Genomic DNA, 27,130 nt, shown 5'->3' on the forward strand with positions numbered 1-27,130 from the left:
GTAACTTGTGCTCAGCTAAAGCGCTCCAATACCTTCGTGGAGAGTTTGCGCTCTATGAAACTGCAACAAAAACGATATTTAAGAAAAGTAAATTAGGGTTTTCTTTAAATTGGGATTATTTGTAATTTGTCTTATTCAAAAAAAAATTATGCAGGGAGATCCTAGATATTATGCGTTTGTAATTGAAACCTTAAGGCTAAATACACTTGCTACCTGTAAAGATGGACGGTGCTGTCGTTCCTGTGGTTCTAGGGCCTCTGTGGCCCAGGGGCGGCCAAAGTTTGAGACTTTGAAACTACGAATCAAGGTTGAATCCCGAGATTCTGCATCCTGTGATTCTGGACTATGTGGTAATAATTGTGTGCCAACAGGAACATTCTCTGGAATCCATTTTTAACTCCTTATGCCGTGGCAATTTGGCTGTAGAAAACAGCCTCAATGTTCCCCCACTTGAAAATAACGACAGAGATGGTCATATCGATGTAATTGTTTATTTAAATGCAGATGTGAAGAATCCAACTCCATTATTTTAATTAATAAAATCAAGTGGCCAAGTGGTGGAGTAATTACTACAATAACTCAATTGTTTTATTGAGAGGTAAGTGTTCAGCACAAACACTTAAGGGAAATACGCACTGAGCCAGCAATTGGCCAAAAGTATTAATAAATAAAGAAAAAGTTCTCCCAAATAGAAAATAAAGACGGTAAGTGTAAGTATACTGTACTTTACTGGTGCTCCTCAGCTTTGATAGGAAGATAGGTATTGGCTGCAAAGAGGAGTGACGCTGGAATGCACCAACAGTAGGTAGCAGTTGGGATTAGAGTGGTTTTATTGATGATAGCAGGTCTTGCAGACAGCGCATGCGCCGAGTGGCTCGACCTAAAAAGGGTCCAGCAGTTGAAGCTGCATGAACGCCGAATCAATATCATGTGCCGGACATGGTTGTAAATGTAAACGTAGATGTACTTGTATAGCACATAACTACCCCGAGGCATCTCGGCACTTGTACAAATACCGCTGTGGAACCCTTCCTGGCTTTTCCCTGTGAGGCGTCCACTCCTGGGCACCCCCAAGTTGAAGCCAGGCATCCTAGCGTTGTTGGGGCCGTTGTTGAGATTAAGCAAGCTATTGCCCAGAGTTGCAGAGTGGGACCTATGATTAGATTAGGCACCGAGGTGAGAATTAACAGGTCCAAGGAAATTGAGCCCAAGACCTGCCAAGGTAGGAATTGAACCCTGGTCCCGGGCCAGACCTCTGCATCAGGGTCTTCCGCTCTAACCATTGAGCCACACTTCTCCACTAGTAGTCCAACACTTTCACTTCACTGATTGCCCTGTTTAGAGTTGTGTAGTGCTTTGTACCCTAAGTAAGGTGCTTTCTCAACGGTCACTTAAGTGGCTATCAGTTTGTTGTGCATGGTTGTGGAGAAGGTTCATAGTGTGGAGTAAGTGTATAATGTTGGTTGTCATGTGTGAGGTTTGGAAGTTTGCTCCAGTCGTGTTTCAGGTGGCTTGGAGCTGCACTAGTGCCCGGAGGAGAGGTGGAAAGGGAGTGAGATATGGGATTGCGGATTAAGTACATGTATGATTGTATCTTCGTGTTTCGCCTGAAGAGTCATGTGTTGGGAAATCAGAATCTCACAGTACGTGCTGTTTGCTAATTCTCCTTGTTCATGGAGGGGGTGCATTCCAGGGCATAGATGTCTGATGTAACTTTTATGTACAACTTAGAACCACAGCAAATGTGTTTAGGTGCATCCTACTATACGTGTACATATATACGCATATGTTATACATACATATAACTGTACTGTTGTCTACCAGAAGGGGAATGGGAGCACCCTGCCTCACCTCCCAGCGCAGTTCACCCCTTAGCATTGGGGTAAGCGCAGTTCACAGTCAATGCTTACGTGAATATTAGCTGGAGTGTTTCACCAAAGTTGGTGCAGGTTAGTGCTGTAAATCTCTGGACACGTGTTTCTGGATATTATCCTTCATCAGTACAGATAAAGGATTAATAAATAAAGAAAAAGTTCTCCCAAATAGAAAATAAAGACGGTAAGTGTAAGTATACTGTACTTTACTGGTGCTCCTCAGCTTTGATAGGAAGATAGGTATTGGCTGCAAAGAGGAGTGATGCTGGAATGCACCAACAGTAGGTAGCAGTTGGGATTAGAGTGGTTTTATTGATGATAGCAGGTCTTGCAGACAGCGCATGCGCCGAGTGGCTCGACCTAAAAAGGGTCCAGCAGTTGAAGCTGCATGAACGCCGAATCAATATCATGTGCCGGACATGGTTGTAAATGTAAACGTAGATGTACTTGTATAGCACATAACTACCCCGAGGCATCTCGGCACTTGTACAAATACCGCTGTGGAACCCTTCCTGGCTTTTCTCTGTGAGGCGTCCACTCCTGGGCACCCCCAAGTTGAAGCCAGGCATCCTAGCGTTGTTGGGGCCGTTGTTGAGATTAAGCAAGCTATTGCCCAGAGTTGCAGAGTGGGACCTATGATTAGATTAGGCACCGAGGTGAGAATTAACAGGTCCAAGGAAATTGAGCCCAAGACCTGCCAAGGTAGGAATTGAACCCTGGTCCCGGGCCAGACCTCTGCATCAGGGTCTTCTGCTCTAACCATTGAGCCACACTTCTCCACTAGTAGTCCAACACTTTCACTTCACTGATTGCCCTGTTTAGAGTTGTGTAGTGCTTTGTACCCTAAGTAAGGTGCTTTCTCAACGGTCACTTAAGTGGCTATCAGTTTGTTGTGCATGGTTGTGGAGAAGGTTCATAGTGTGGAGTAAGTGTATAATGTTGGTTGTCATGTGTGAGGTTTGGAAGTTTGCTCCAGTCGTGTTTCAGGTGGCTTGGAGCTGCACTAGTGCCCGGAGGAGAGGTGGAAAGGGAGTGAGATATGGGATTGCGGATTAAGTACATGTATGATTGTATCTTCGTGTTTCGCCTGAAGAGTCATGTGTTGGGAAATCAGAATCTCACAGTACGTGCTGTTTGCTAATTCTCCTTGTTCATGGAGGGGGTGCATTCCAGGGCATAGATGTCTGATGTAACTTTTATGTACAACTTAGAACCACAGCAAATGTGTTTAGGTGCATCCTACTATACGTGTACATATATACGCATATGTTATACATACATATAACTGTACTGTTGTCTACCAGAAGGGGAATGGGAGCACCCTGCCTCACCTCCCAGCGCAGTTCAACCCTTAGCATTGGGGTAAGCGCAGTTCACAGTCAATGCTTACGTGAATATTAGCTGGAGTGTTTCACCAAAGTTGGTGCAGGTTAGTGCTGTAAATCTCTGGACACGTGTTTCTGGATATTATCCTTCATCAGTACAGATAAAAGAATGAATTTCATCAGGGGTTGCTGAGAATGCTGCCACACTCCTCTCAGGTCTCAGTACCTTAAACTGGCACACAGGTGCATCTCCAAAAGCTTGCTAGGCCTGAGAGATTCACATCTCTAACCTGCACCAACTAAATTTGTCTTCCATCAAAGATCTGCCAACATATATTTAAAAACCTTAGAAATTCAATTAAGCCATAGTTAAATTGCAGTTATAATCAAGAAATAAAACCCCAAAACTACTGAAATGTGCAAGTTCATTTTAGGGCCACAATCCTGTGCAAACCACAATAGCCATGCACGCCACAACCTGTAACATCAAATGTAATGCTCATTACTGCTCCCTAAACGAAACAGATGCTGCTACAAATGTTGTAATCATCATACAGGTAAGCTGTGCATGGCGGGGGCACAAGTTATAGTTATCCAGGCTAAATATAACTGGTGAATTTCATTGTTTTTTTAGTTCAAAACATCAATGTTGTCACTGAATCGACCTTTCCATTGGCATTTTAATGTAATGTGTGTTTTCATGATGCTTTTTTCACCCTCAGATGTACTGCAACAAATTGCGTATTCCTTCTATCTGCTATGTTATTTTTTACCACTGAAATTTTTGTAATTGTGTATTTTTATGGTATTTGATCCGAAATAAAGTTGCTTGTACTGTACTGTACACTTATGTGTTTGTAATTGTTTTTATGTTTGTGGTCAATCAAGGAAAAATATATATGAAGTAGAAATAAATGAAAGTGGGATAGTTTAAATTGTGCTTGGCACTGATACGGGGTGCCTTGTGTACAGGGGGTGCTACATAATCAAAGTACACAATGGCAAATTGATAAGCTGGGATTAAATGATCTGTGTCATTCTGATGGCTGATTGACCAACTGGAAAAGCTTTATTGGTTTCCTCAGGTCTACTTCAGATGCAGCTGATCCTTCACTATGACGAGACGTACCGAGAGGTGAAGTACGGGAGCGTGGGGCTCCAAGACATCGACAACAAGATGTTGATGGGGATAAATGTCACCCCCATTGTGGCTCTTCTGTACACGCCCGTCCTCATCAGGTAAGGCACCTTCCCTTCTCACAGTAAACTGAGATCCCAAGAGGAACAGCTTGAGTTAGTCCTGGCTAGTGGAGGTAAGAGGTCTGGTGGACACACCGCTCACTGGGTCTATTTGAGACGCTAGCTCGGAGAGGATCACTTCCTTCCTTCACTCACGAATAGCTGGAGTACATTTGATCAATCATTTCTCGATAATAGCCAAAGGCTAGAGACCTCTATAACTCATCAATGATGAATTTCTTTACATGGTCTTACAATGTACGTGCACACCAAGGGTCTTCTAGGCAGATTATTTAAAGCTCTCTGGACTCCAGACAGATGATGGATCTAACTCCGACCTGGATCTAATACTCTAGCTGTTAAAGACTGCTTCACATCACGGTTCATCTTTATTTACTTGTTTGTACTTCCTGTAGGTTCTTTGGCACCAAGTGGATGATCTTCCTGGCCACTGGCATCTATGCCCTATTTGTGTCCACCAACTACTGGGAGCGCTACTACACACTGGTGCCTTCGGCTGTTGCTATCGGAGTCACCATTGTGCCCCTCTGGACGTCCCTGGGCAACTATATAACAAGGTGAGATAACAAGGGGTGTTGGCTCACTATTGGTCCAGTTTCCTAGCAGGCCCTGGGTGTGATGGTTGATGGCATACGAGGCGGCGTATATGCTGGTTACATCGTGACCAGTGTTTTAAGTCTTGTCGCTGAAGCTCAAAGAGTCGCCATCTCATGTTGTTCATGTTAATTTGTGACGTGAGGGATGTTTATGATGGTGCAAGAGATGTCACTTCAAAGTGGCTTATGTTTATAAGTTCTGAACATGATATCTGATGATGCAAGTGTTGCTCTTTAATTTTAGTTATGCTGATATGCTCTTTGAGGAATGTATGATAGTACAAAGGCGGGCATCTCGCATTGTCTTATGTGATACGACTGATGTCTTCGATGATGCAAGAGATGTCAAATTGGGTTATTTTTGTAGACTGACTATGAGATGCCTTATGGGGTAAGAGGATGCCATGTTACTCTAGTGATAAGTCAATAGGCTCTTTGAGGAATGTCTGAAGGTGCAAGAGGTGTCATCTAGGACAGCGTATAAAGCAACAGTCTGTGTGTGATGTCCCATAGCTGAAGGGATGTTATCTCAGAATGGTTGTCTCTATTGGTGTAAGAAATGTCACCTTGCTCTGGTTATAAATTAGAATGCCAGGAGTGTTGACTCTGGTGGGTTAATGCATCACCTGTTAGGTGATGTCGATGATGTAAGACGCGTCATGTAATAAATGTTATCCACTGTTACTTCTTGAGTCTCAGTTTTAAGAAGCCCACAGGGCCATCAGGTAAGCCACCGCCTCTTGAATTGCATTGTGTGACTTTAAGCTGGCACAACACCTACCCAATACATGAGTATGTGCTTGTTCCCTCTCCGCGATGGCAGGATGGCGCAGAAGTACTACGAGTACACCAACTACAAGGAGCAGCACGTCCAGGAGCAGAAGAAGCCTCCGCGCGGGGCCTACCACCGCTACATCATCATCTTCCACACCGTCTTCTACATGCTCTTCTATGTGAGTCCTTACTGCATGTATTCTGCAGAAAAACTACATCTCCCAGGGTGCACTTTGGCATTCACTGTTAATAGCCACAGGGAGGCCAATACAGAGAGAATCTCTTACCCTATATAATAAATCTCCCAGAATGCATTTGGGCGCTGACTGTTCCTGAATGGCACGTCACATAGTTAGCAATTGCTCCCTCTTTAAAGAATGGACTCCCAAAATACACTTTGTTTCAATTCGCCTCTAACTGTACAGACTACATGTCCCAGGCTGCACATGGGTAGTAAAGAAGTGGAAATATGGCACTCAAGCCACAGAATGCCTCTTACTGTAAAGAGGGTGAAATTCTTGGACTGCGAACAGGCTTTGTCTGGTGGTAAAGTTCACCTCCCCCAGTACACATTGGCTGTTACTTTACAAATACATTCCCATGGAGCATGCGGCAGGGCCAGGGTTACACACGACCCTACAGCCCATGTGGGACAGGGGGACCCACACCCTTAACAGGCCCTTCTTTTAGCCAAGTGCTATGAATATATAAAAGTCTCAGGGCCCCTCACCACATTCTTCCTGGGGGTCCCACTGTTTTGTGTTACCCTATTGCGCATGCTCACTGTTCCTAGATGACGCCATGCCGGGAACCTGGGCTCTGACTGTCATAAGATGCGTAGTACATCCCAATGTCTCCTGCTGTAAATACTACATCTCCCAGGATGCACATGGGCGCTCACTGTCCATAAACTAGGCAGGTTAGAAAATACATGGGGCCTGTTTAAGAGTTACACGCTACTGGCATTGGTAAATCCATACACAAAAATAATGTTACTGCTCAGTAACACCACTCCAGTACTGTGCAATTACGAGTTAAACCTCATGGAATGGGGAATTACCACATGGGACTAATATCACGGGTTGGAAAACCATTTAGAATTCCGAGGGGTTCCATTCCTACCTTTACTACCTGGCACAGGTGATGGAAGCTTGTTTTGGTGACTGTTAATTAGGGTAGAAAAGCGAGGGGGCCAGTTTTCCACGGTTTAGAGGAAAGAAGCCAATCATCTTTGTTCTGAGGGAATCCATTTTGTTAGTAAAAAATGGCGGGACTTTTCCATAGTCTCATATCCTCTTAGGGATTGTGTATAGGGCAGGTGGAGCGGTATCCCTTTGTGTGATACTGTCCAGCTGATCACAAGAGCCCCCCAATCCCTGCACCTGGGACCACCGCTGGAGGAGCCCTGGGCCTGATCTTAACACCTGGAAATGGCAGCCGGGTAAAACTGAGCGCTTGTCTGCCAACAGGGGGAGATCGCCACACATTGAGGCATATGATTGTGTAGGAAAATGTTGGAGTGGATAAAAAATTGAGAATATGTATTACTAAATAGGAGGGGTTTAGGAGCTGTGTAAAGAAGGTTCTAGGGAAAGAGAATGAGAGGTGCAGGGGAGGACATGCTAATACAATCATCCTCCCACAAAGGAGTAAGACCATTGCTATTCACAAACTACGCTTCCAAGGTTACTACAGCCCTAAAGGTCCCACAACAGCAGTAAACGTTCTCCAGCCCAACCTTTGAGTAAGTCTAGATCCATCCAAGGCCAGGGCCAGGTAGTGCAACACACTCCCATAGCAATTAATGGAGACAGGGACTTAATATAACACCCCGTAGGAAATAATGTTAAAATTATTATTATATAATAAAAATAATATTGTGGGTGATACTTGTAAGCCTAAACGTTGGCATAAATCTAGAATTGTTAAAGTATAATAGCGTACATTAGCACTTAGGGTAAGGAGTATATGTATACGTATATTTTGGATGTAAATTTACCTTTGTGAAGAGGCTTGTTGGTTTTTAATCCTGGCCTTCTCAAAGTTAATGTAAAAGCTATAGTATGTACCTGGATTAACAAAATAACTGGGCTGTCTTGAACTGCTGCTCTTTGCGCTGTGCTTATGGCTGCTACTGCGCATGAACCGCATATGATGCTGCTGCCAGGGCTATACCGGGATGTACCGGGATATACCTGTTTCTTTACATGATGACTTATCTCCCTGTTTCTTTACAGCCTGACTTATCTACCTGTTTCTTTACACCCTGACTTACCTCCCTGTTTCTTTACACCCTGACTTATCTCCCTGTTTCTTTACCACCTGACATATCTCCCTGTTTCTTTACATGATGACTTATCTCCCTGTTTCTTTACAGCCTGACTTATCTCCCCCTTTCTTTACAGCCTTACTTATCTCCCTGTTTCTCTACACCTTGACTTATCTTCCTGTTACCTAGTTTCTTTACTTGATGACTTATCTCCCTGTTTCTTTACAGCCTGACTTATCTCCCTGTTTCTGTACAGCCTGACTTATCTCCCTGTTCCTTTACATGATGACGTATCTCCCTGTTCCTTTACATGATGACTTATCTCCCTGTTTCTTTACCACCTGACATATCTCCCTGTTTCTTTACATGATGACTTACCTCCTTGTTTCTTTACACCCTGACTTATCTCCCTGTTCCTTTACATGATGACGTATCTCCCTGTTCCTTTACATGATGACTTATCTCCCTGTTTCTTTACAGCCTGACTTATCAACTGTTTCTTTACACCCTGACTTATCTCCCTGTTTCTTTACCACCTGACATATCTCCCTGTTTCTTTACATGATGACTTACCTCCTTGTTTCTTTACACCCTGACTTATCTCCCTGTTTCTTTACAGCCTGACTTATCTACCTGTTTCTTTACAGCTGAGCTTTATTTTGGCTGAAATGCCCACAGCCATTTTCCTGCGAAAATTCATCTTCTTCCGGAATCATACGTTAGCTGAAGTAAAGGTTTGTGGTGAGTGAATGATCTTGTACTGGACATGTCCTCACAGTTCTCTTCCATCAGACTGAGTGCGTAGACCACCTCTTTTTAGGACATCGCTCTTTCATCAACTCCATATCTCGCTTTCCGATACCATTCCTAATGTCGCACTCCTACCCGAACAATCAACGTGCCACCACTATCCCCCACTGTCGATGCTCGTTTACCATCCCATAGTTCACGTTCCTACACCCTCGTCCTCACTGCCAGCCCTATGAAACCCGACCCGTTGCAAGCATTACTACATGGGCCCTGTTGTTGGCACTCCTTCGCCCGTTGCAAGTAAGTACACCAGTGCTTCCTAAATGTTTTAGAACCACAACTCACTTTTTAAAACCACCAACTTTTGCAGCCCACCTGTCTTTAATGGCCATGAAGGGGTCGCTTTTTTAATGTAACTAAAGCATTGTGCGGCAGAGCGCTGTCATTAACAGACAATGCATTTTCTATTGAAGTGGCCACTACACTTGCACAGATATAAAATGTTACTGGTAAAGCTACATTGCACACAAATGATGTGTTGAAACCAGGTTTCAGTGAATGTTTATCATGTGTGCATCACCAAGTAAAGTGTCTTAATTTGCCTTGAAGTATTTACATTTTGTGGTGTGTTACAAAAAATGATATCCTACAACTATTCTGCTCACACTGTCTGTACCACAGCAAGATTGTCACATAATTCACTTTTACTTTTCTTTCTCTGACAAAGTGAGAGGAGTTTGTAAGAACAATCCCTGTGTTAAAAACATAAGCAGCAATTTGGCAAAAGACATAGTCTGACATTTGACCTCTGTCTTTGAATTGCAGCAAATGTGACAAGCTAAATACAGAGGGCCCGATTCACAGGATGAACTTACGACTCAATCCTAAACTTACTACTATTTGGTATTCACAGAAGGCACTTACTACTTAAGACAGACTTAAGACAGACTTAAGACAAAATCCTAACTTCGGTGAATACCAAAAGTAGTAAGGTAAGTGCATTCTGTGAATACCAAAATAGTAGTAAGTTTAGGATTGACTCTTAAGTTCATTCTGTGAGTCGGGCCCAGAGTCTAGAGGCATCTTTAATTATTTCTTGGCGTTTCAAGACCCAATAAAAATCCTCACTACCCACAGTTTGGGAAACACCAGTCTACACCATTCTCTATGGTCAGTGCTCCTACGGCAGCCCATACCTGACATTCCTACGCCCTGCCTTTTGTCACCACTCCCCGATACTGCCAACAGATTTATCCCATCTGTAGTTATCCTTGAGTCAATACTACAATGCAATAGCATTAATCTTGGTTCTTTTTCTCTCTCTCTTTCTCTTTCTCTCTCCCTCTGCTTTTCTCTTTCAACTCCCTCTGTCTCTCTCCACAGGCGGGGATAGCATTGGGATCCTGAAAGGCTTCAACAAGACAGTGCTGCTCACTCTGCCCCCAAGCCGGGACCTCATCGTGGTGGAGAGTGTCCTGATGGCTGTGGCCTTTATCTCCATGCTGCTGGTAAGGCCCATCCCCTGGTCACCTGAGTCCATTTGAGAACAGATCACACCCTGAGCCCTGCAGAGGCAAGGGATGAGTGTGAGGAAGGGTGTGTGAGATGAGCACAGTGCAGGACCTTGGCCGAGTGGCTGATATCTGCGAGAGCATAACAAGCTACAAAGCATATATGGGTTTTAATTTGTGGTGAGGAAGATGGTGAGTAACAAGAGGCTCCACTTACCAGCTTCACTGACGGGAAACAACCTTAACAACGCAACCATTACAACGCACTACATTTACAACGCAGTCATTACATCGCAACATCCTTTACAACGCATGTCACTACAATGCGTCCATTACATTACATGTCACTGCAAGGCATGCCACTACATCGCATGTCACTACAACGCAGGCATTACATCGCATATCATTACAACGCATACCATTACAATACATAGTACCCCTACACTATCCAACACTTACCCTACTGTTGCACCCCCTGGAGTTAGAATAGTAATTTTTACCCCTACACTATCCAACCCTCACCTTAAATGCAATGTAATCGTATGCGTTGTAAAGGTATAATGCGATGTAATGGAATGCGTTGTAAATGTAGTTAAAAAAAATTAGTTGTAGTGGTATGCAATGTAAATGTATGCATTGTAAAGAATGTTGCGATGTAAAAACTGCATTGTAAAGGCATGCGTTGTTAATGTATGCGTTGTAACATCATACATTCGCAGTGACTGACTCAGTGAGTTACATAGATACATGAGGAAAGAAAGCAAACACGTGAATGGTTGCAAATACTTGAATTACTCTCAGCTGTTGGTATTTACTTTGCGTCTGTTTCTTTACATTGTGTGCCACTACAGACAGGGATCACCAGATGCAAAGCGTTCTTGGCCATACGACAAAAGGCACAAGTCCTGCCCAAAATACTAGGCCTTGTCTCCTCTGCATGGGAATAAAAGTATCTCCCGCCAAGTGGCCTTCATCTCTGAGGCCTCGCATGAATTCTGTGGCACAGTGAAGTATGGCACTTACGGTCTCTCACTGTAGAAATCAAAACATTGATGGATCGAAAGCTTCACTTAATCTATGCCGAGCCACATTACATTCCATCATTTTTTGTGCATTATGGCACCAAAGAGTAGGACAAACTATATGCAAACCAGTCTTTGACACATCCCATTATGGACAGTCCAGACAGACTCTAGGTTTTGTCTCCTTTGCACGGGAACACAAACAGTTTATTGTTGTGGAATAGTTCCTCCTTAGCTTTCAATTCAAAATATTGAAGGTTGCAGTTCTAATTTTAAAGAAAGAACATTGTTATATGTTTAACAGTCACATATACCAAATATACCCGTTTTTTCTCTCAGATTCATCCCAAACAGCATAGCTGGGCAAATACGAGAGAAGAGTAAAATAAAATAAAGGGTGGGGAGAATAGAAGGAGAAAAGACAAATGCAATGAAATATTTACTGTAAAAGAGAAGTATGGAAAGGGGGTGTAAGAATAAAAATTAGAGAGAAGATGAGGTCAGCATGCTCATGGGAACCTAGCTTTCACCTAGCCTGCCACTTTCCAGTGACCTCCAGTTCCTGCTTGTTCCAGCCTAATCCAATTGCCACTTTTTGACCATGTGACACCGCCATTTCCCAGATTTTCCCACTCACAATACTTCCTGCCAACAGAAGCCCCACCCACTCCAGGACCTACTTAATGCAGGCTGCAGTGCGTCCGCGCAGCGGGCGCGCGGCTGGCATGCCAAAGGTGCACCACATGCAAGCCTGTGTGTAACCATCCATGCCTGGACTGCAAGCAGCACCAGGAACCCTGCTTCCACACCATCCAATGCAACACCAGAGCCGCATCCGCCACCAGAGCCAACAAACACTAGCACTACTACTCCACCATCCTCTGTGAGCTCATCAACACACACTTGCAAACACTCAGCTACCATATATCCCCCAGCACCACAGGACCTTTCTCATGTACCCATTGTGATCTCACCTGTGACACCTCAGACCCGACACCAATACCTCCAAACAACCGGCACACACCACCACCCCCACAACAACTGTATGCCATGCTCCTCATCATTTAAGCCCTCTGGAAAAACTCCCAACGAAATCTGGGCCCTCGTCAACAGCAACACACCGACCTTCTTTTCCTTACTAAAACATGGCTCAACCCAGAGTCCAACAGACATCGCTGCAGCCATCCCGCCTGTCTACAAAATCACACACCAGGACTAAACTCACAAACCAGGCGAAGGACTTGAGATCATCTACAAAAACACAAATTGACTTCACCACCTCTACAAACTCAGACACCAACCTCATGGAACACCTCCACTTCAAAATAAGAATGGATTACAATGCCACCCTTAAAGGAACCCTTGCCTACCTTCCCCCAGGCTCCCGAGTGGAATTCTGCAGCCACATCGCAGACTTCATCTCTCCCCTCTCCATCCAGCTACATCTGTCTTGGTAACCTCAATTTCCATGTGGAAGACATCACAGACCCTAACTCCACATCCCTCCTCGACAAGTCATCCAAGGACTAACCCCCACAGCAGGCTACACCCTCAGCCTTAATTTCTCCTCCAACACAGGATCATCAGCACCCACACGACTCTGCTCACTTGGTCCAACCAGTAAATCATACACTTCAAGATGTCCACCCACAAGCCCCCCCAGAAAAAAACCAAAGTACCATCAATACACCGGGGCAAAATATCCTAAGAAAACTGGACAAAGACCCTACAGGAACCCCCACCCAACAACACCAGGAGCCTCGATGTCGACACCAAGATCTTCAATAAATGGTTCACCGACTGCACCTACTTTACTTCACCCACCATATTCAAGACCGACAAAAACAACAAATGACCCACCTGGTACACAGCGACCTCAGGGAGTACAAGCACCACCGCAAATGACTGCAGAGAAAATGGAGACCCAACACAAACACCACCACCACAAGATCCACCTACAAAGCCACCCTCAACCTCTACCACCAATAACTATGAGAAGCAAAGAAAAAGATCCCAAAATCTTAGACTCAAAGCCTGCTCCAACAACGGTAAAGGACTCTTCACCATCATTATGAGTTCACCAATCCTGCAGTTGCCAATAAGGACACCATCCCAAGCCCTCTGCAACAACCTCTCAAAATGTATCGAGCAGAAGATTGCCAAGATCCACCCACAGCATACTGATATTAACTTCCCTGTCCAGCCACACACCTCCGTTATTGCATAACAGCAACTAAGCAACTGGAAACCCCTTGTGAACTAAAAAAACAACTGCCCTGATGAATATCATCCACTCAGGAGCACTCTCGGACCCATGCCACACTTCATATACAACCTTGGAAGAACCATCATCTCCCCCATGGTCACCACTATCCTCAACACCTCCATAACCACTGCCACCTTCCTGTCTTGCTGGAAATATGGAGAAGTCAACGCCTTATTGAAGAAACCAACAGCAAACTCCAACACCCTCAGCAGCTACAGACCCATCTCGCTACTGCCTTTTTCAGCTAAAGTCATGGAGCAAGCCATTCATTCTCAACTTACAGTCCACCTAGAACTCCATCAACTCCTATGCAGCTCTCAATCAGGCGTTCGCACCAACCACAGCACATAGACAGCTCTCATTGCAGCCATGATGAAATCAGAAACATCCTCGACCCAGGGGAAATGGCTGCACTCCTGCTTCTCGACCTCTCCGCTGCTTTCGATACTATGTCACACAAGTTACTCATGAGAAAGCTTCAGCACTTGGGTATTCGCAGACCGGCCCCCAAGTGGATCCTCCTTCCTCATGGACAGAACTCAATGAGTTAGACTTTCCGACTACACCGCAGATCCCAAGAAACTCCTCTGTGAAGTCCCTCAAGGATCGATGCTCAACCCAACACTCTTCAACGTCAACATGACTCCTTTCGCAGACATCACCAGAGGCCACAGCATCAACATAGTATACTAGGCCAATGACACACCGCTCATCCTCTCCTTTACCGACTCAACCAGCATCGCGAAAGCAAACATTGTCAACTGCATGAGCAACGTCACTTCTTGGATGAAAAACAACTGCTCAACACAGACCAAACCGAAATCCCAATCTTCTGCAACAACCACTTCCCCTGGTACACCTCTTGGTGGGCTTTCAAACTTGGCCCCCACACACACACACCCTTGTAGCCCATGCCAGGAATATCTGGATAATTCTGGACACCAACCTCTCCCTGAGCCGACAAATCAACGCTGTCTCCTTATCATGCTTCCATGTCCTGTGAATGCTATGCAAGATTTTCAAGTGGATCCCTCTGAACACCAGACGAACGATCAGCCAAGACTTATCGCAAGCAGGCTTGATCACGGAAACAACCTTTACATTAGAATCCCAGCCCATGTCCTACGCAAACTCCAAACCACCCAGAATGCTACGGTCAGACTCATCCTGAAAATCCTGCAAAGGAAATTTTTAAATTCAAGCTGCTCACCCACACCTACAAAGCTCTCCACAACACCGGTCCAGCTTCCCTCAACCAAGGCTTCATCTTCTACTAACCCACCAGACACCTTAGATCTTCGTCCCTGGCAAGAGCAACCTTCCCTGCCACTAGAAGACCAGAAGCGAAGAATGCTCCTTCTCATACCTCACAGCCAGGATCTGCGACAACCTCCGGAAACACCTCAGAGCCCCCGCCTTCATGGCTTTCTGAAGGAACCTCAAGACATGGCTCTTCCAGACAAAACAGGCATGATCTCCTCCTGCCACCTCAGGGCGGCCCTACTCAGCGCCTGGGTATTCTCACATTAGTTGCGTTCTACAAATTCATATAAAATAGATGGATAATATAAGACTGGCCGGGAGAGAAGGGGGCGTTTTTGTGTACCTTTGGCATCAAGAATACACAAAGGTAAATATTCTCATGCTAAAGAAGAACATTGAACAATATCCAGGAGCGACACTGGTTCTAACAAGGACTGCCGTCAAGATGGCTGCAAATAAAGTTGTATAAAAGAGCACAGATATAAATATGGCATAATGTCCTAATAATTCATTTCATTTGTCAACATTCAGACAATTAAAAAGGCAAAAGAAAAGAGAAAGAAGGCCAATTAGTAGGGTAAGGGAAAGGTCACTTGTCAGGAAATGGAATTAGAATATGGAGTGCCCTACATATGCATGAGAATATAGGCTATTTGGGTTCAGAGTCCTCATGAAAGATAAACACCACCATTATACAGTGCATTAACACACACAGACTTAGACATGGAACCTGTTAGGCAACTTATGAAGAGTCCACCTACTGCACTAATCTATCCCTTTCGGCAAGTAACCAGCATGAGGACTTTTATGTGTGTCTGCAGATAAGAACTAGTGCCTTACTTAAATACAAGGGGACGTACTACTCACAGATGCCTAGCAAAACTATTGTGTTATAATGGTGCCTTACTTAAATACAAGGGTAAGTACTTCTCACAGACGCCCTGGGGAAACTACTGGGTTCGAGGCCTGTGTGCTGTAGATGCACATCCTTTGCATACTCCTGCCATCTAGTGTTGGGTCCGGATGTTTGCAAGTTGTAATTCTTCGAAGAAGTCTTTCCCAGTGATGAGGTAAGGTGACTCCTCCTTTCGCTGATAGTGCGCATGGGCATCGACTCCATTGTTAGATTGTTTTCTTGCAAGAGGGTGAGATTGGAGTAAGTTAGTGAAGTACAGGGATGTCCATGCGTATGTAATGTGAATAATAAGAACTGCAACAACTACAGGTGTCCGAGGAGGAGGGAGGGCGCATGTGAATCAATAGCTCTACATGCCAAGAACAGATGCTTACAGAGTAAGTAATATAATCCGTTTGAGGCATGTGAGCTGTAGATACACATGCTTTGCATAGATTTTATAGCAGTATTCTCCCAAAGCGGTGGCTAACCTCGGAGAATGAGATCTGTACCCAGTCCTGCCGCACTCTTCGTAATACCCTTATAGTGGGGTGGAGAAGCTTTCCCTGATTGTGGCGCCAGTAAGAAGAGGCAAATTCTACTGGTACAGGTCTTCATGGGAGTGGATGTCTTTTCAGACAATACAGCAATTGCAGGTACTTCCATCTTTGGTCCACCAGCAGTTGAAATTCTTGCTGTAAAGATTCAGATGCTTTGATATTTTCATTTTGTAGTATCAGACCAACCAGTTACTTTCCCTTTCCACGTTTTCCTCCAGAATGCATGACCTACTAAGAGGAAACCTGAGTTATGCCACAGCGCGCTTCAAGTTATTACCAGGCATTGGTTTTCATTTGGGATTTATTTTGAGGGTTGCATGCACAAAGTGCCAAGTTAGAAGCATTTCACGTAGCTTCTCTTGGGGGGTTGACTTTTGCTGTAGAGGGCGTCTAACCCAGAAAATGGGATTCTAGCCGTCCTGTTTCATTCAGCACCAATCCTACAGCCCCAGTCGTGGAAAGGAGGGGCACGAGGTCTGTGACAGAAGACGACCCTCGCAGTAGGATCGCTTCTGGTCAGGGCCAATGGAAATATGCGATTGGGCGGGTGTGGCAATTTTCGCTTAACTATTGATTTCCCACATTTGCCACATAATCCATCATCTAACACATAATGTATGGATTTTAACAAAAAAACGAATTTTATTTCTAGCTCAAACTGTTCAAAAGTTAGTAAAAACGCAGCAACATGTGTTGCCGCACAGTGAAAGGCCCTTTGCCGAGGTTGACTGGTCACCTTTCTGTATCTTATTGCTATATGTGGGTGTTAAACTGGTACAATGAGGTGCAACTAATGCCCAGATTATGCCAATAAACTTTGAAAATGCCAACTAATGAAGGAAAATGTGCCGCACAATGCCGCATAATTTGTTGTTTCTTGCCACATCATTTATTCATTCAACCCTGCTGCTTAATTTGACCCACACCTGCCCCATCATTCCAGGGGCTCTGCATATGGGGCAATCTCAGTCTTCCAGTTGTCGTATCTGCACATAACTTAGATATCTTTTCAGTAAGGCGGTGAAGAATCCCCTCTAAGAAGCGCCTTGAGTCCATCGACGTCTCATAGGAGGCGCTCAGGGGTTTGAAGGGAAGCAGACCAAATAAAGAGAAGGATCTTCGTGCCAGAGCCGTTGAATCGGTCTGCGTCCTTCCCTCAAGGAGAGTGGCATCGGATGTGCTTTGTTGAACTCCACTGTGGTCTTGACTTTGAGGAAGCTGCCCATGACCCCTGACCCCTGACCCTTCAGTAGCAAGCCCCTCCCCCCGCCCCCTCCTCGCCGGACACGGTGGCACCACTGGTTTTCAAAAACAGAAATATATAATTGATTAAAATGATGTTTGGTTAAATAGCTGCCCCCGGGTAAGTAACTTCCATAACTCCTGCGTTTGATGCCTTCACTGCGCGTGGCGGTGTCAGCACGTCCTTCCAGAGGAGAGGCCTGAGTCACGTGCCTGATGAGCGTGCCAGGGCCACGCGGGAGCCCCGGGCATCGCACATTCAACATTGGCATTGATCTGCCAGTCTTACTAATTAAATGAGGGTCAGGCGGTGAAACGTCAGAGCTGTCGGCTGCGAGGTCAGAAGCACTGTCTGCTGGAGGGCGTGGCAGCCGCTGCGCAGCCTTTCATCTCATCCCACCCTCCTCCTTTCATCCTGCTTTCTGTATGTAAACACGTCAGTCTGTTTCTGAGCGACAGGCTAGTACCAAGGTAATCAATACAGATACAAATAAGTGTACGAAATTGGCAGACGTGGCTTGAAGCAGAACGCTGGTGGCGGCTGGTGCCTCAACCTTTTTGGTGCCCCCTCCCCCACATGACCCCTCCTCGGATTCCCTCATTACCACCAGGCAAAATGTGCCCCTCATCTCTGCTATTAGCTCTTTCAGACACATTTCATTTGTTTTAAAGCGCTGGTAAAGGCTGGCTTTACTAATCCACTCAGCTCCCAATATAAAGTACAGATCAGTTCTTTGCAGCAGGCATATTAACCCTCTGCGCTACTTTATGGCAAATCAAAGCTGCCACTACTGACAAAACTCCGATCTCTCTCTCCAGCAGGAGCATTAACCACAAGAGTTATCTTGACATTGTTATTGCTGCCTGAAAGCTGGATGCACAAGGAACTCCGCAGCAGGTGCTTTTAACCCCTTCGACGCGGGTGACAAAGCCAGCTCGTCATGGGCGTTACCTGCGCTACGCGGATGACGAGCTGGCTTTGTCACAAAAGCCGCGATTTTCAAAATTCAGCGCACAGCGGGAAAACTCGCTAGCGCGCATGCGGTTAAATCGTATGTTATTGTTAAACACAGAGCGCCCCCCCCCATGCCCCCATCGGATTAGCGCAGAGTAGCAGATTATGGGGGGAGTGGGGGAGGAGGGTGGAACAGATGCATTTGGGGTCACCAGAGATTCTCTGAGCTAAAGGACCATATCAATAGCAGAGGACAGTGAACTCCTGGAAGCGTCAGAGCCTGGTCACGTGACTAGGGTTCCATCTTTGGGGCGTGGCCTCTCCAGCACCACAGCAGTGACCCCATGTGAGGCAGGTGGCATACGGAGCAGGGCGAGCTAGGGCAGGGCTCAGCTCCCTGCCGAGTCGTTCATGCTGGCACGTGAGGAAGTTTGGTTTCAGCTCTGATAGTCCGCCTGTCTGAGCAAAGACAGACAGCCTCGCCTCAGTGCAAGCATCACAGATGGGTCTGTCTTATAACCCTCACTGGCTGAAGTCCTGCCTCTACTAACCCTCTCTGCCTCCAGCCCCGCCTCATCTAACCCGCGCTGCCTGCAGTCCTGCCTTCTTCGAACCCGCGCTGCGGAAGTCCCGCCTCTTCTAAACATAACGGCGGCCGGCACAGGTAAACGCAGCGGGGTGGTGGGGTGGGGCAGGGTGGGATCGGGGAAGTCGACAGATGATAGAAAAAGTATAATTAAATCAATAAATAATACCTATTCCATCATCTGTCAACTTCCTCCTACTGTGCCCTGCCCCGCCTCACCATGCTTATTTGTCCCGGCCGCCGCTGTCTAAACCCCACTGCTGAAGTCCCGTCTCATCTAACCCTCTCTTCCTGAATGCCTGCCTTCTTCTAACCCTCTCTCTCTGAAGCCCCACATTCTTCTAACCCTCTCACCCTGAAGTCCCCACCTTCTAACCCTCTCACCCTGAAGTACCGCATCTTCTAACACTCTCTGCTTGAAGTCCCGTCTTCTTCTAACTCCCTCTGCCTAAAGTCTGGCCACTTCTAACCCTCGCTTCTTGAAGTTACGGCTCTTCTGACCCCCTAGGTCTGAAGTCCTGCCTTCTTCTTACCACCTCTGCCTGAAGTCCCACCTCTTCAAAGCTTCTCTGCCTGAAGTTCCACCGTCTTCTAGTTCTACCCCCTCTACCTGAAATCCTGCATTCATCTAATCCCCTCTGCTGAATTCCCGCCTCTTCTAATCCTCTCTGCCTGACCTCTGCGAAGCATGCTGTATTGAGGTAGTGTCACAACTTGCTGCCTGCATTCTTGTGCCCACCACCAGGGGGCTGAACTGTGGGACTCTCCAGTGTTCTAATAATAAGCTTCCAGACCCTCACCTTCATGTGTATGCTGACTTCCAGCCATTTGGACACTATTTGGTAATTGACATCCATTCCCAATCCATGCCGATGTTCGTGGAAGCCATCCTGCTCTTGCCTGAAACTCCATTATCTAGAATTCCCTGCTCACTGCTTTGTCTCCACCCCTGCAGGCCAAGGATGGGTGGAGAATTCAGCTCACCTATGGGTGGCTGCTGCTAGCCTGCTCACACCTGCTGCATGTGATTACTGTGAGCTCTTTTATGCCCCAGCGCCTCTCAGTCCACTGTTGATCATTGTAGCTGTGTTCCAGTGAGACCAGCCCTTGTTTCCTGATCTGTTTGATCTTCCTTGATTCCTGAGCTATAGCTATTCCTGGTGCCTGAATTAGCACTGCCTGCAGTGCTCTTGTTTCCTTAGTTCCTGAACTATAGTTATTCTTTGTTCCTGTACCTGGACTTCAGCTATTTCTTGTTCCTGATTTGCACTGCTTGCAGTGCTCTCTTGACTCCTTGTTTCCTGAGCTGTAGCTATTTCCTGTTTTCTTGAACCTGCACTGCCTGCAGTGCTACCTTGACTCCTGAAGCTTTGGTAATTCCCTGTTCCTGAACCAGCACTGCCTGCAGTGCTACCTTGACTCCTGAAGCTTTGGTAATTCCCTGTTCCTGAACCAGCACTGCCTGCAGTGCTACCTTGACTCCTGAAGCTTTGGTAATTCCCTGTTCCTGAACCAGCACTGCCTGCAGTGCTGCCTTGACTCCTGAGCCGTAGCTCAATTCTTATTCCTGCCCCAGCACTGCCTGCAGTGCTACTTTGTTTTCTTGATTCCTTAACCTGCACTACTCTAGTATACCCTTGTAGCCTCCCCTTCTCTATATCCGTTTCCAGTCCCTGTCTTTCTTCCCTATTCCTTGGTTCCAGTTCTAGTCTGCTGCCTTTCTATTCTGCTGTCTTGCTTCTGTTGCCTTGCACGCATGTTACCTGCTTTCTTTCAAGTGTGCCGTGTCATTTCCTTCCCTTCCTGTTAAGCACTCCCCCTACTAGCTCCTTGTCTATTGTGCTTGTGTTCAGTTCTACGCCCTTGCTGTTACTGCCTTGCGCGTTCCTGTTTGATCGCCAGGATCCGTGGGCTCAGCTGACTACCTAGGTGGTGTTTCTTGTTCACTGTGAGTATTGTCTTTGAGTTACATTTATAACATCACCATAGGTATAAGCTCCACAGACCCTGCCTTTGCATCCATATCCTATATGTGGGTATTTTCAGTCAGTATCTGTAACAGCAATTGTGGGTGAGAAACTTACTAAGCTCCTGAGTGCTTTACCCCACACTCCTTTATTGTTAATGTTGTATTATATATATGTCTTGCACGTCTGTCCTGGGTGTAGTTAGTCTGAATGCTAAATTGCCTTTTGAGTGCCCTTCATTTTGTGTCTTAGCCATCTTGTTCACTTGTACAGGCTTCCCCTGTGGAACCTTTTCCTCCTCTGACTTCCTGTGTGATCCTGGGCAGCACTGTACTCCTCTGTGTACGTTTTCTACCCTGTTCCCAGTCCTTGCCCAAGTCCCTGACTGTGGTCCTGACATAGTCCCAGACAGTCCCTGACAGGTAGGACCTTGAAGCTCCGCCCACTCTCTGCTCACATTTGCCATTGGCTTGTGTCATTGCTCACTGTAAACTGTGGCTGTTTATTGGTCAAAAGGCTTAGTAGTTCCTCCTTAGTACCACTTTGTCTCATTTTGTAACCTTTATCAAATCAAAAGGAGGGATCATCATAGGTTTAGTAGTTATGCTTGGAGGTGGAGGAAGCATAACTACTAACCCTATGATGATGCTATCACGTTCCTAAGGAGTAAGGCGGAGAATCAAGATATAAAGCCACCATCAACCACCAACCTCCGTACGTGAATGAGGGTTTTTTAACGGTACAGTGTACGAAAATTTAAAAAAAACCCTGGTTACGCAGGACAAGTGATCCATCTCCCATTTCATTTTGTAACCTCCCAATGGCGACACCCCCTGTTACTTGTGTTGTTGCTCGGCAGGCTTTATTTACGGCCTCCCAGCACTATTTTCTCAAATAGCTCTGTCCTGCCTGCTGTTGCCGGCAGGACACGCTCTTGCTAGCGCTTTTTACACATTTTTATAGCACGCATTTGCAATGCAATAGGTCTCGCATTTGTGATAGTTTAAGCTATTGGCATCGTAAATGACAATGCCTTTTATTTATCTGTTTTAAAAACAACACATACATAAAAGGCATTGTCATTTTCAATGCCAATAGCTCAAACTCTCATAAATGTGAGACCTATTGCATTACAAATGCTTGGTTTGTTTCCTCTTAGGTGAAACACAAAATATTTTATAGATCTAATTCTCGAAATTATCTTGACCACTGGCAATTTTTTTGGGTGCCTTCCATAATTTTATTCTCAGTGTGATAAAATCATATGCAAATCAGTTTTTTCCTCGCCCTACCAGGAACCGTGCAGCCAGAATTGCTAGGGGGCACCTCTTCTGAACAAGTACACAAGCAATTGTGGGGGTATTTTGACGAGTTTCCTCTACATTGCTGATGGCATTGCGGTCTATTGTACTTTTGTCTGGGCATGCAGTGTAGGGCAACTTACTGGGAAAACCAAATAGAGCTGATCAACGCCTGACCCTGGCTTGAGTTAGAAATCTGTCTCTTCGAGCTTAAAACGAGCCGAGCCGGGGTGAGCCGTGAGAAATGTTAAAGGAGAGAGAGTGAGGGGGAGAAGGAAATGCCATGGAAGAGGGGTGAGACAGCAGCTGGCTTGTGTGAAAAGCAGGTAGGGCTGGGGCAGAGACAGCAGTGTGACATGTGACTGCCCTTGACTGCTTGCACTGTCAGCCTACCAGGGGCACCAACCTGTCACACCTCCCCACCTACATCACTGGGTCAGACATTGCTGCCTCCTGCCCATGCATTGGTCCTGCTCACCCCTCATCTTCCCCTGAACCAGAATGGCATTCATTTTAGTGGCTCAGCTTGTGTTCCGGCTCTTAGTGCCAAGACCACTGGCTTCGGTCTGGCTCAGCGCTTCCCATAAATTCTCTGGCTTGAACACATCTAATAGTAAAGTGATAGGTGGAATCTCTCGCAGACACCCCGGATCCGCTGAAATAACAACAGAGGACCCTGCTTATCACACCTGGTGGCCAAAGCTAGGAACGGCCTTCCCTGCACCTCAGGAGCACCCCATCGCTCCAAAAATTCAGGAAAGGACTGAAGACCTGGCTGTTTGAATGAACAGATCACCACGAAGCAACTCCAGCGCCTTGAGACCCTCACGGGGGATTTCCCGCACTTCACAAACCCGATTGATTGAATAAGGTCCGCGATTGGCAGCTTCTTCAGGTTCATTGTATTCCACTGGCGCTTTTTGCTTTTTGCGCCTACAATGAGCGCCTACTTCCAAGGTCCTTGAATGGTACCGTGGTCCTAGTAGCACATTCTACCCATTTCCCCTGGGACAAGAGCAGGCTCACACCACATTTCTGACACTTTTTTCTGCCACGTCCTTTGCATCAAAATCCTATCCAGTGTTTCATCTTTACTCTCTCCCTCTGCAGATCTTTGTTCTTCCTTTAGCTTCTCACACATTTTTAATGCTTAACATAAAATAAATGCAAAAGGAGTCCTCTGAAGACACAGAGCATGATGTGTTAATACTAAGAAACTCAAAATGTTGAGGTAACAGTGTGGCAGATGTGCATGAATTTATAGGAAGAAGATGGAACTTTCAAATGTCTTGGAAATTGAAAGGTCTGACTAGTGTTGTAAATGATTTTGTTGGGACGGTGTCGGGCAGAGAACTATGTAACTGCTTTACCTCATCCCTCTGTTTTAGGTCCTGGTCTTGTGCGGCGCCGCCTACCGCCCAACCGAAGAGATCGACCTGCGGAGCATCGGCTGGGGCAACATCTTCCAGCTGCCCTTCAAGCACATGCGCGACTACCGCCTGCGACATCTCTTCCCCTTCTTCATTTACAGCGGCTTCGAGGTGCTCTTCGTCGTCACTGGGTTCATCCTGGTAGGTCCTGGGAGTGGGATCAAGGAACCTATGAAGAGAATGTTCAATATCCTTTGACCTGGGGTCTGTGGAAGCTCATTCTCGAGCTGTTCATAGACTGTTTATTCATTAGAAATTGAAACAGAAACATACCGCATACCAGTTCTTAATTTGTGCCGGTGCTCAGTACCAGCTCTTAGTTGCCATCACCAGCACTTATGATAGTCTGCCACAAGGTGACATTGTATGTTTTATTTAGAGATGAGCACAACAATTGTTTATTATAAATTCAATAAACAAATGACTAATAGCTGCCACCCAAGCAATGCTTCTATCTTTGGGGGCCTGGAATAGACCTAAGTGCCAAACTTGTAGGAGTGTGATGTTAATAAGTGTGTTTGGACTGTCACCGGCAGCATTGGCCGGAGCATTGGGGGACAAGCTGCTGTGGCTTCCTGATCAAGGCCCTGGCAATTTTTTTTGTTACAAATTAAGCACCGCCCGGTAACTGGTGCTAATGCAATAGATGCTACATGGTCTGTGGCAAGTTTGTAGATAGAGCTGTAGATGAGGAACAAACGCAAACACATCACTGGGCGCGGGCAGACGGTCAGGCAGGGAGGCACTTGGAGCCTGGGAGCAGCCGAGCTCCTGGGATGCAGCAGGAGTGTGAGCACCGCCTTTGCTTCAACCTCCTGCATGATATGACTTAAGGGCTGCGGAGAAGGTCATCGCAGCACCTGGCCCGGTCTCTTGTGGTTTTGTCCTACCCATCCTCTTGTCCATTGACTCTTTGGCCTTGCTCTGTTTGGGTCTACCTCACCCAGCTTGTCGTTGTGACGCCCTATATTGTTCCTGAACTTGTTGTTGTATTGCCATACTTTTTTCCTCTACCCAGCCATTTATAAAGCACTCTGATACCCTTTTGGTCTTGTTCACGCTATATAAAAGTCTATAAATAAATTAATAGGAATGTATTGACATGGAGTCAAACCAACATCCAAGAAGGTTGCACCAGGAAGCATCTAGAAAGCTAGCACCAGAAAACTCAAGTTCAGCAGAGCCCTGAAGCTCTTTCTATTTCCTTGGGAGGGTTAATATTTTCCTCATATTGAAAGTGCCCCCACCATTTCCAGTTCAAAACTCTAACACATAAATCTGTATTTGGTCAGGTTCAGCAAAACGTAAAGCAATGGTTTGTTGAATGCATGCCTATCAGAACTCAGAGGTCAAGTGATTACAAGTTGCTAACTCTCCAAGATTGTTAGGGAGAAGGCAGGTGGTAAACCGCTAGGATAGGTTGGTAGGAGAAGTGCATCTCACTGGTTAGAGGAGGCAGACCTGGAAGCAGAGGTCAGCCCGGGACCAGGGTTCAATTTCCGGCTCGGCGGGGTCTTGAGTCCTAAAATGTCCATGGACTCGACAATTCTCGCTCCGGTGCTCGATTCACGGGTTCACACTCTGTGACTCTGGGCAATAGCTTGCTTAATCTCCACAACGGACACTCGCGGCGGGAGGCCTGGCTTTCACCTTGCGGATACCCTTCGGGGTTATCTCACAGGGGAATACCAGGACGGGTTCCCTAAGCAAGCGCTTAGAAACCGCTCGGTGATTTGCGCTATATAAATTCCTGTACATTTACATTTACAGGTAGTGGTGGTCTGAAATGGTCGCACATCCAGTTCTAGACTCCTGCGGGCACGCCATATCGAGACTTTGCTTTATTCCAAGGACCTATCATAGTCCTTGTAGGACTGAATCCCAACCGGCATACTATTGTGCCTTTCCTGACAGACAGATCCCGCTCCTCCACCCCTCAAACTGTTTCAGTATCTGGAGCAACAGAATCTTCCATAGGGTGGAACTAGACATTTTCGCGCACTAGGTCACCGGACGGGATCCATTCTTTTTTAACATATATCGTTTAGCGTCGGATATAACTTGAAACGACTGTCCGAGCGATTGATCACTTATCAGCCACTCCTCGGACAGAGCTAAGAAATAGCGAGAAGTTTCCATCCACCAGCCTTTTTTCGTCTAGCAAAAGCCTTGAAAAAGTTACTTAAAAAGTAACGAAACACGTGTCGGCTGTCATCGGCTATCTCAGTGACCATCTCGATTTGGAGGACCCTTGGATTAGGACCCCCTACGTGGCCGTTAAATATGTTTCTTTTTGTTGTAGTGCCCAAAAAAGCTTTAGCAAAAATGTTGTATCGACTATGAATTTCTTTATTGAAGTTTTATATACAATTTGTGCCTCTCGAACAACAGTCTTGATACAAATGTGAAGATTAATTTTGTATTCACCAACACACAATACTGTTAAGTACAGAGACATTAAACACAAAATAAGACCAAATATTCATCTCTTAGATGTTCTCTTCTTTGTGATCTCAAATTTTGCATATATGTTGTCCCTTTGAGCATGAATTGTTCTCTTTGTAACTACAATTGAGATACACCAGAAGAGAATAGATTCTTTGTAACTTAATACATAATACACCTTAATTGGTAATAGCATAAAATATTAGAGTGCTGAGGTACAACCTATTTAGCAGGTGGTAAACCATTACCTAGTCTGCAGTGCAACAGATGGGGTTGTTCACCAAAGGATCTGAGACATCATGGCCAGATAAGGTTTTAAGAAGACTTTAAACCCTCACCTGGTTTAACAGGTGCTTCTCGTTTTGGCAGTAGCGCCTAGTTTATGCTGTTTAGCACTTTATACTTTCCTAATAATGTTGCTGACCTTTTTTCCTCAGTGTTACGGTGTCTGCACCATAGGGATGGAGAACCTGGCTTACATCATCATTGCGTACGGACTGTCGGCTTCCATCTTCTCCTGCCTGTCCCTCTCCATGCTGAAGCTGCCGCGCCAGGTGTCCCTTCTTTCAGGTGCAGCTATCCACGCCATCCTCATCATCGTCCTCTTCTGCTGGTCGCCCACGCCCCGGAACCCAAACCAAAACCCCTTCATCTACCTCTTTGCCGTGGTGTGGGGGATAGGCAGCGCCTTGAACAAGACTTCTTTGAGCAGTAAGTAGTGGTTATTGTATGTTGGGAAGACATGGTGGCGGGAGGAGCATGGACAACCAAGCTGGAGGTGGCTTACCGTGCGCGTTCCTTACACAACTCCCGCCATGTGGCAACAGAACACTTACCAG

The 27,130-nt window shown here is 45.9% G+C and overlaps 1 protein-coding gene across 1 annotated transcript in view; it reads left to right on the plus strand.

Moving 5' to 3' along the window:
- The window catches only part of UNC93B1 (unc-93B1 regulator of TLR signaling), a 170,951-nt gene that overhangs the window by 97,666 nt on the left and 46,155 nt on the right, over positions 1-27,130 (plus strand). Inside the window, exons 4-10 of the mRNA XM_086953294.1 lie at positions 4,285-4,438; positions 4,855-5,016; positions 5,879-6,008; positions 8,746-8,839; positions 10,232-10,356; positions 23,805-23,987; positions 26,729-27,002. Coding sequence (XP_086809420.1) covers positions 4,285-4,438; positions 4,855-5,016; positions 5,879-6,008; positions 8,746-8,839; positions 10,232-10,356; positions 23,805-23,987; positions 26,729-27,002 — 1,122 coding nt within the window. The remainder of the gene's footprint in view (positions 1-4,284; positions 4,439-4,854; positions 5,017-5,878; positions 6,009-8,745; positions 8,840-10,231; positions 10,357-23,804; positions 23,988-26,728; positions 27,003-27,130) is intronic.

This window comes from Lissotriton vulgaris, chromosome 1_2 (assembly GCF_964263255.1).
Source record: "Lissotriton vulgaris chromosome 1_2, aLisVul1.2, whole genome shotgun sequence".
In the NCBI taxonomy this organism is placed as follows: Eukaryota; Metazoa; Chordata; class Amphibia; order Caudata; family Salamandridae; genus Lissotriton; species Lissotriton vulgaris.